The 10,025-nt window shown below is 46.9% G+C and overlaps 1 protein-coding gene across 2 annotated transcripts in view; it reads right to left on the reverse strand.

Annotated features, from left to right (window-relative positions):
* KDR (kinase insert domain receptor) overlaps window positions 1-5,835 on the reverse strand; it is a 32,081-nt gene extending 26,246 nt beyond the window's left edge. For both annotated transcript variants that reach the window (XM_055725146.1, XM_055725145.1), the window contains exons 1-7: window positions 5,643-5,835; window positions 4,301-4,391; window positions 3,591-3,787; window positions 2,313-2,437; window positions 1,819-1,987; window positions 477-616; window positions 113-281 (exon numbers count right to left, since the gene is read on the reverse strand). In XM_055725146.1, the coding sequence (XP_055581121.1) occupies window positions 113-281; window positions 477-616; window positions 1,819-1,987; window positions 2,313-2,437; window positions 3,591-3,787; window positions 4,301-4,391; window positions 5,643-5,694 (943 nt within the window). In that variant the 5' untranslated portion in view covers window positions 5,695-5,835. The remainder of the gene's footprint in view (window positions 1-112; window positions 282-476; window positions 617-1,818; window positions 1,988-2,312; window positions 2,438-3,590; window positions 3,788-4,300; window positions 4,392-5,642) is intronic.
* Between the last annotated feature and the right edge of the window lie 4,190 nt (window positions 5,836-10,025).

Raw genomic sequence — 10,025 nt, forward strand, 5'->3', positions numbered from 1 at the left:
CTGCAATTTGGTTAATTTCTGTCATTTGATTCATCACTAAGGTGCCTCCTGCAGCCCAGTAATCAATCCCAAACCTGAGGCAAAAACAAAACTGAAGTGGAAGATGCCATACCATGGATAATGAAGTAACTGCTGTTTTTCATGTTCATACGACCACTGGATGCTGCGCAAGTATATCGACCTTTGTCACTTAAGGACACACTGTCGATGGTAAGAGTGCTTACAAACTTCTTTACTTCTCCTGCAGTGGTTTTTAAATCCCTTATGGTGGCACGTTTTTCCTGTAATAGATAAGAGACAGAGGTGTCTGGGAATTCTATTGTTATTCCTGCTGTAACCTTTTGCACACCCATATATACTAACAATTTCTTTGTGTATTATCATCTGCTTTATCAATATTATAAAGGGGGAAGTGACATTATACCCAAATCAAATTTCACTGTGATGTTGGTGCCTTGAAGTTATTAGGGATTTACCTTGATGGAAGGGTAGTCCCATTTAAAATCAATTCCTACATTCAGCTCTGTCCTTACAGTGCAATTGAGAACAAGTTTTTCTCCCACTGCCAGCTCTACTTGGTCGTGTGGGTTCATTGTCAGGTCATAAATTTGGTATCCTAGAGGAAGGAAAAAACACACAAAACATTGGGGTAAGAAGAGGTTTCTTTACCGGACTCAGCACCAAATTTCCCAAGTGAATTCACTGAATTCCCACCAAATCCCCAGCTACAAAGAAGCCCCTAGATGTCCCAGTGCAGCATGAAGACTGGCATACAAAGGAGGCTGGAGGGAAGAGATGTGCCTGCCCTGAGCACTTCCCACCTGACAGCCGCACCAGAGCGGCGCAGCAGGATGTATGCACTCGATCTGAGCCCCCAGGCGGTGGGAGCAGGCAGGAGACGGGGACCCCACACAGTTCCTCTGCCTTAGACACCTACTTCTTACCCCTGTAGACCTGAAACAGAAGGAGGTATATCCCCCTCCCCAGCAGTAAGTGGGAACTTTCTTAAGAATAACAACCTGGCATTGGCAAAATTATGCAAAGTTTACTTTGTGCAATAAAATATTTTAAATATTCCCAAACAGAATATTCTGAATGCAGAAATTCTGAATCAGAGGACTCATGACTTTGGTAGAGAAGCAAGAGCCTGCTGCACAGATTAAAAGGTGGAGGGCTGCTATGCCTTCCTGCTAAGCAAGGTGAGACTGCCTTGGTGCCACTTGAAGTGGTCACCATGTCCTTAGCCAGAAGAGAAACAGCTGCAGTTTCAGCTCAGGCTTGAGCTTCCACAGAATCATCATGCTATTTCTGGGTTCTGATGAACAACTAACAAAATATACCAGGAAAGCATAAACCCCTGTGAGAGTCAGGACATAGGTCCGAAGGAGACAAGACAACCAAGCTCCTAGTGAGACCTTCAGATACCCCATTCCCTTGGTACGCCCTCAGAGCAATTCCCTTCCTTCTGCTGCTGATGGGTGTCTGCCTCTAAATCCCTTCAACTATGACTTGAATCCTGGCTATGGGAATAAAGTACAGAAGAGAGTGATCTTAGGAAAAAGGCTTGCATTGTCAGGAAAAAAAATAAAAATCCCTGGCATCTATGCAAAACACTAAAGCACTTAACCCAGTGATCAACCAGAAAGAACACAATATGTTGCATTTAATAGAAAAGTAATATATATCACAACATCCATTTTGCATTAGCTATATTGTCAGTATTGAATAACCTAGAGTCCAACCAAATGTAATTGGTTCAGTATGTTGTAGTGAGCGAAATAACATTGCCTTTAGAGAAAAAGAAAAACTTTGGCTTACCTACAACTGCAACTATGTATATCACAGACTGGTAGCTTTCATCATCTATTTTAGCTTCACAGAAGACCATGCCCGCATAGTTGATTAAATGACTGGGTATCGTGAAGCCTTTTTTATTATTCCACGAAATTGATTTACCATCAGGAACAAATATCTTTTCTGGATATTTCTGTTTGAAATGTTGATAAAATACATAGTCAGATTTCAAAAAGTAAACTACTCTGAATTTTCAAGTCCAACATTTTCCATAACTACAGGGTCCCAGTTTTAATGTCCTAACTCAGGCAATCTCCCTTTCACAAGCAATCACTCCACACTTTGAGAGAGCAGGATCATGGACAAGTGCAATTACAGCACTCACCTTGTAATCACAGGCTGTAAAATTCCCAAGAATGGAAAGAAGTTTTTAAGAAATGTACTTATACTTCAAGCAATGTATTTATGTCACAGTGATTTCAACTAACTCTTAAAATAATAATGGGGTTTTTCCTTACCGCATGTAGAGATACATTGAGATTTGATACAGTTCCAAGGCACGGCACTACCACAGTTTTATTCTTAGTGATGTATACAATGCCAAGCTGATCACTAACTGAAGTCACAAATGGAGATCTGTAATCTAGAAGAATATTCAATCAGTAAGTGGATGTTATTTGTCATGTGATTCTGGAGGAAACTTTTCCAATTTTGTCCTTTCCCTGTTTGTTTCTTCTCAAATCAGTTTTATTCTTTTCTATGTGGTAAAGCACTTTAACGATGAGACTAAATAGGGGGTACATATTTTGACAGACACCCCCCAGCTTTACAATATCATTATTCTCAAAACAGTTTTCAGCAGCAGTGCACACTTCGGAGAACAGCTTCCTGCCACCGCAGTCTTTGTGCTGACAAAAATGTGATTTACCCTAGTGTGACTTTCCTTGCATAAGTATTACAGGAAATACCAGTTAAAAGTAGTGACATGCTACATTGGCTCCTCCAATGGCAGCATCCTTTACAAAGTCAGAACAAACAAAAAAAAAGTTCATGATCTTATAGAACAAGCTAACCCAGGTACATCATAACATTTCATTTTTCAAAATCATAGCTATACATTAATAATAATAAGGAAACAGGGTGCACAAGAAAGGAGTATGAAGCCATCAGTGCAAAAAGGCAGATTCCTCAATGAATGCACTTCCTTAAACTGAGCATACACTAGGAGGATTTACAGTGCCTGTGTTGCCAATGCAACTGACAACCTGAGTTTGAAAACTTAGCTCTTACATTCTAAATAGATTTTACCATCACAGTCAGCAAATGTATGACAGTTTATGTTTTTGGGTTGTTGTTTTTGGGGTTTTTTAAATGGTATCAGATAGTACAAATTGTAAAAGGGATTGGATCTGCCCTTTTAATAAATACACAGTCTCTGTAATCCTCCCTCGTATGAAACTCCTGCTGAGGTCAGTAATAGCTCTGCATTCGTGAGTACAGGCTCAGAGCACAGCGGAGACACGTATGCTAAGTTCTGGCTGGAGGAGAATGGCAGACCGAGTACGGCATACGGCAGGTCAGTTCAAAATTACAGGTACAAAGGCTTTTCTGTTGATGGCAGCTACCACACTGGCATGTAGTTACTCAATGTGAAAACAAGAAAAATAACAGTTTCGCAGAATCCAGAATTCTAAGATTAATAAAATTTAATGTCAAAAACATTTTGAGATACTTGATATCCCTTTATTCTCTTGAGGCTAGGGGAAGAGCCACCCAAGAGCTGTGTAAGCACTTACCTTGAACGTAGACATAAATGGTTGTAGCTGCCTGGTTGTCCCTGTAAAGGCACCTGTAGTCCCCCGTGTCATTGCCGATGACTCTGAGGAGAGTAAGTGTCTTGCAGTAGGGGCCATTGCTGCAGTCTGTCACAGAGATACGCTTCTCAGCACTGCTCTGGTTGCTTGGCCAGGACCACTCCAGAGGTCTCTGACCGCTGTGAAAGCAAACGTTAAGAGGACCGTGAGCATGTGATGAGCACCAACACTGATGCCAAGGCGGTGAACCTCAACCTGGCTAGTCTCCATGGCTATGGAGAGGAACAGGCTCCATTCAGTCAAATGGGACATCAAGCCACATAGGATAAATTCACGTAAATCAACCTGTTGCTAATACCTATAAGGAAGCTACTTGAGATTTATGTTCTGCTGAATCTAAGTGACACAGAACACAAAAGGGAGCACCAACAGCACAGCTCACCAGCGGGCTCCACAAGGACCCGGCTAACGCTTCCTCCTCCTGGCCACCATGCGCTCCCCAGCTCTCCCTTGCTGCAACCCTCTATGGTCATTTCTAAAGTCTGTCAGGGAAAAGCAAGGCAGAGGGTACAAAGGGAGTGGGGAGAACAAGAGTGATCATGGGAGAGAGAACGAATCACCTGCGTTTCTGTACAAAAACTCACTACACAAATTATCCCCATCAAAATCATGCTGGACAGACTTGCCCTTACCTGCAAGTAATATTTAGAGTGTCATTTGCAGTTATTGTGAGGACATCTTTTTGGATGCTAAGAGTTGGCTGATCCAGACAAATAAATAAACCTGTGAAAACACATATAAAACCCCTCATATCAACTCAATAGACAAAGTAAATGCTACTGAACCAGAAAAGCATTATATACAGGAATATGTTGCATGTTTTAAGCAGATGATTTCACATCACCTACTTAGCAGCGACGGGTAAATAATGACTTTTCACACATCCCAGAAAGTTCAAAAACTCTGTCATAACAGGAAGCAAAGGCAGATGGTCAGGAGCTAGCTGCAAAGCACTACAATTCAGCCAGCCAGGGTGGAGTTCCTGTTTTCTTGTGTTGCCAACTTCAAGGTCTAACAAGAGGATGTAGGACATTGAAACAAAGTGAACCTTCATCAGATGATCTCACTCCCTGGGGAAAGGGATTACCAGCTTCTCTTATAATAAATTCAATATACTTCTGTTCTTCAAGACCGCCTATCAATGAATTACGTGAAGAAACTCTTTTACAGTTTGTCACATATTTGAGATCCCAAAAATGTATTTTATCCCATTATTTTTTAAGGTTATCTCTTTCCTTCGAAGCAGTTAGGCAAAAATCTATTGCTATCAGACTTTATTCGCACGAAGGCTTGCATCACGCCCGCCCAAGCCACCCATGCTTATGAGGGCTGCCATCTGGGTGCCCCTGCTTGCTCTGAGGCTCCAGACCAGTTGTGCAACTTTTGGGAGTACCACAGGGAGAGGTTTTCAGTTCCCCCTGGACGCTCCCATCACCATCAGGAATCCCGCCTCACCGGGACAAGCCAGCAGCCCCAACTGGGACAGCTCGGCCAGCTACAATGGGCAACAAGAAAGCATGGCCCAACTGGGACCTTCCCCCTTTCGCTAATATTTCCCTGGCAATCCCAAGCAGGTACTTCGCTGATGACGGGTTTCCCGGATTTGGCTCCAGGGACAGTTCGCTCTCGGGAGGGGTGGCTGCTGCTGGAGCCAAGCGAGCAGAACAGCATGTCACGGCAGGCAGCCCTGCCCCACAGGCCAGCACCGGCCGGCCAGACGGGAGAGGGCAGGAGGCCGGAGTGGACAGGACAGGAGGGGACAGCAATCCCGCAGCGCGGGGTGCCCCGTCCCACCGGGGCTCCTGCCCCACCCGCCCTACGAGCCCCGACAGCCCCAAGGGAATCCCACCCGCGTCGCTTCCGGCACCCGAGCACCCCCTCGCCCCCACTCCTCGGGGCCCCGTGGGGCTGCCGGAGCCCGACGGCTCCCCGACAGGTCGGACGCCGGGCGCCCGGGGCTCCCCGAAGGCTTACCGGGAGCCAGGCAAAGCAGGAGCGCCAGCAGCTGCGCCGCACCGAGCTCCATCCCGCGGCCGCCGGGCGCTGCGGGGCGCGAAGCGAACCCTCTGCCCGACGGCGCCGTCGGGCCAGCAGCCGAGCCGAGCCGAGCCGAGCCGAGCCGAGCCGAGCCGAGCCGAGCCGAGCAGCGCCGCGCCGCACCGCAGGGATGCGGGACCCCGGAGAGCAGCACCGCCCCTCTTGTGTCCGGGGGCGGGGCTTGTCACCGATACCCCGCCCCCCTCGCCGAAGCACCGCCCCCCGCCCCGCCCGGGGCCCCGCAGCGCAGCCCGCCGGGGATGCCGTGGCCCGGGGGGGCGGGCCCGGGGGCTCTCCGCCCCGCTCGGCGGCAGGAGGCCCTCGGCCGGAGGGGACGGCGGCGCTGACATTCAGCGTCGCCTGGCGCTTCGGCGTGCGTTTGGGGTTTCTTAAAAGCCCCTCAACAGAAAAGGCCCCAAAAACCAGCCCTGTGGGGCACGTGCCATGAGACGCAGCCATCCTTCTGCTGGGTGTGAAGCGTCCGGCGGCATCGGTGCTGAGTTCACAGCATGGGGGTCCCCCAATGCAGCAGGTACCCACCAGTCTAAGTGGCCACATCACATCCAACAGGATCCAGCAGCTGCCTGTGAGGGTCACCCTTCCCACCCCCCAACAGCCCCATCCTGCTCTCTGCGGGATGCTACCCAGGGGCAGCAACCATTCCCTGCTCACACCAAAGGTTTGGTTTTTTTCCAAAAATGACACACACCTCCAACCAGAACGATACCTTTTAATCAAAAGTGTTAACCAGTTACTGTTGAAAGAGAAGTTTGTGAGGTAGCACTTTGAGAAAAGCAAACACACGCTTTTTAATGCTTTATCCATACACATAACCATAAAGCCTCTGGGGGAAATAAATACATTTGCCTAGACACATACGTAGAAAAATACATAGATAATCAAATAGATGGAAACATGCGGCTATGTACGTAACTATGCATGCATATACATATATGTACTTGTACATGCTACATTTTTCTCTTTCCCTGCAAAACTGCATTCGAGCTTGTCCACAAATGACTAAGTTAATGAAGCAGTGATTTTATTTTGCACGCTATGCAGTTCCAGCTGTTTTACTGTACTGGGGGATGAGTGTAATTTCCTTTGAAATTACACCCCTGTTGCTCACAGAAAGATACAGGGAACAGTAGAAGCCAAATTTCTATACTGATTTTTCCCAGAGATCCAATAAAATCCAGGGAAAGTCAAAGAAGACTCATGTGATTCAAGGGGCAGCAATTCGGCACTGTGCAAATAAAATGTGTTCTTGCTATTCTTATGAGCTTTTAAACCAGAAAATTGGTAGCCCTCATTAATATCCCCACCTCCATCATGCTGCAGGTCAGGTCACTGGTATTTCTAAGTGATTTTGGGAACTCTGGCAGCAATTACTAAACAACTGACCCTTGCTGAGACTAGGCTGCACATAGGGTTAGGAGGCAGTAATAAATACCTAGTGAGAACCAAGGGTACCTGCGGCTGAAGAGCCACTTTTTATAACTTTATTTGTGGTGGTGCTGGTTTTGCTGGCCTTGACTACAACAGAAAAGTTTTGATGAGGGACGGATGCCCTGCAAGAATTGTTTGCCTCCAGAGCAGTTTAGCTAGTGAACAAAGCAAATGCCGTTATAGAGGTAAATTGAAAAATATTCACATGAAATTATTACAGGATCCATAGAACACAGTAAAATCACTAGTAGCTCACTATAGTACTTTCTGCATTCCTGCACGAGTTTCCAAAGATGCAATCTGTAGAAAATATATTGATTTTAGCAAGTGACTTTTCTGAAATGTAGTCGGAAGATGTGCAACTCAAGCTTACTGCAATGCCAACCAGGCTCTGTTTTCATGCACAGTTGGTGCTATTAAGTGAGTGGTTTGGAGGGGTGTGGTCGTTGTCATTGCTGAAAATTATTTTGGTGCCTGAGCTTTATGGGAACAAATACCCACTGTTTGCCCTGAGCATATCTAAGCAAAGATAGACGAATGCTAGCCCTCCCCAGGCCCTTTGGTGTTTGCCATGGCCCCTGCTTCCTTCTCCCCTGCAGTGTCCTGAGGAAAGGAAGAGAAGGAAAGGAGGGGGCTGACCCCACAAACACATATACTTCCTGGCTGGTCAGTGCACACATCAAACCGAGCAGCCGGCAGCAAGAAGCTTGCACATTGTGAATGTTGGGCATCCACAAGGAAGTGCACATTTCAAAAGCACGAAGTGTTTTTATCTCCCTGTGTGATTCCAGTGAGATCTCAGTCTTTACATTGTGTTTCCTAAATGGGACACAATCCTTCAGTACTTTGCCTGGCTGTCAGTCTAATCTTGTTAACTAGAATAATGCTGCAGGAACTGCTGCTTCACTGTATGAATTGCCATCCCTATAGTACCAGGGACATTTGTGATACCAATGAGCAAATCGGAAGATAACTGCTTTACACTTCAGGTACCTGAACGGGGACCTGACCCTGTAAACATTTAAGCACAAGAATAACTACTATGGAGAGTCATCCTAGACGCAGGGCTTTTTATCTGAATCAAATTGCTTATACACCTGGTGTTGGTGGGACTGATCCTCTAGTAAGATCAGGTAAAAACTATAACCAAGAGTCATTGGGAATGGTAGGTGTCTGGGAAAAGTGAGAGCTAGAAGAGATGCAAGGTGACTTTACTGACACAGGATGTATGGTAATATACATGTTTGCTACACTGATTTGTCTGTTTTGAGCTTTGGTGGAGCTTTCAGTAGTGGATTGGCACTGAAGGATGCCATGAGGAACCTCTGAGAGAAAAATCAACCTAAGCGCAGTAGAAAGAGAGTTGCCTAAAGTCCAAAAGAAAGATTCCTCTAAATACACTGCTACCATGATAGCTATGGACAACAGATGTGTGTTTACAAAACCAAAACTGCAGTGCTTAAAGTGACGGCAGCTTTCTTATCCAGCCGTTTAGGCAGTAGTCTCTGCACAGCCTTTGTGTCATCCTTTAGGCTTGTAGAGTATCTCACATAGCTCAGCCTGTACCAGAGACCATCAGTGCTGAACCATGGGGAGCTACTTGGAGAAGCCAAATATATTCATGTCATTGAGTGAGCACGGGGTGGGATTTCCTCCCTCCCTAGAGACAGTTTCAACCTGGGAAACGTCCTGGGGTCCTGACAACAACGTGCAAAACCTTCTAAAGCTACGCCACCCTCTGTCTCAGCACCCTCACCTGCTTTAAATAACAGGCAATCCTGTCAAGACATTTCAAATTCAGCTTTGTTCAGAAAACTGCCCCTGCCTTGGCCAGACAATACCAGTTAAGAAACAAGGGGCTGGAAGGAGCTCCACCAACGTTCAGCCCTCTTGCTACACTGAGCAGATCTCAGCCCACTGTGGGACCGGACCTGGAGATCTGCAGGAGAGCTGGTAGCTGACAGAGAGGATACAACCAGATCACATGCATCACTGTGTTTCATCAGATCAATTCCCTGCTCTCACAGCATCTCCCAGAGCCCCTCAGAAAGCAGCGACCATCCTGAAATCAGTGTGTTCCCAGCCCATGGGGTTACTCTCCTTCCCTGCAGCCTCTTTCTGCTGCATCCCCGGGGCAGGGGAAACTGTGTCCGTGGATGGTCCCTGGGAACGGTCTGTGCAACGGGAGGAGCACCAAGGCTTGCCTTGGCCAAACAGGGCCAGCAAGCTTTTGTTTATCCATCTGCTTCTCTGGTCGCCAACAGCTCATTAAAAACAAGACACAAAGAAGCAGCAGAGGAACTGGACAACCCCCCTCCGCTCTCCTCCCCGACCTGTCACGACTCCCCCGTGCTCACCAGCTCTGTCAGCGCCTCCCGGGCTGGAGAAGCCAGGCCAAAGGAGCAGCCAGGCTGCCTTTTGTTTGCTTAATTATTCAAATAACAACCTGGAGGGAGATAAGGGCTGGCACTGGGAGCCATGATTATGTGCTGCTTTGCTCGTGTAGCTCAGTAAGTTTGCAAGTGGTCAACCTCCCATACAGAATAGAATACATCTGGGATGCTGCAGCCAGCAGCTGAACCCGCTCAGGTCACACCTCTGTGCCACAGCTGGGGCTGTAAGCACCTCAGCATCTAATGCAAAGGTGGAAGCTACCTTCAGCTCTGTCTACATTGCAGGTTGCACTGTTGCAACAGCCTGCACCCTTGCAACAACCACTGGAGCCAGGCAGTATGGCCTTAGTGTGGCTTTCATCAGGCATGCTTCACTAGTATGCCCATAAACCTTCCTAAGGCAGATGTGGAAGCACATTCAAGATGCTGCTACAAGAAGAAAATGAGAAGGCATTCATTTAACATTGAAAGCCATCAC

This window comes from Falco cherrug, chromosome 1, assembly GCF_023634085.1.
Source record: "Falco cherrug isolate bFalChe1 chromosome 1, bFalChe1.pri, whole genome shotgun sequence".
Lineage (NCBI taxonomy): Eukaryota > Metazoa > Chordata > Aves > Falconiformes > Falconidae > Falco > Falco cherrug.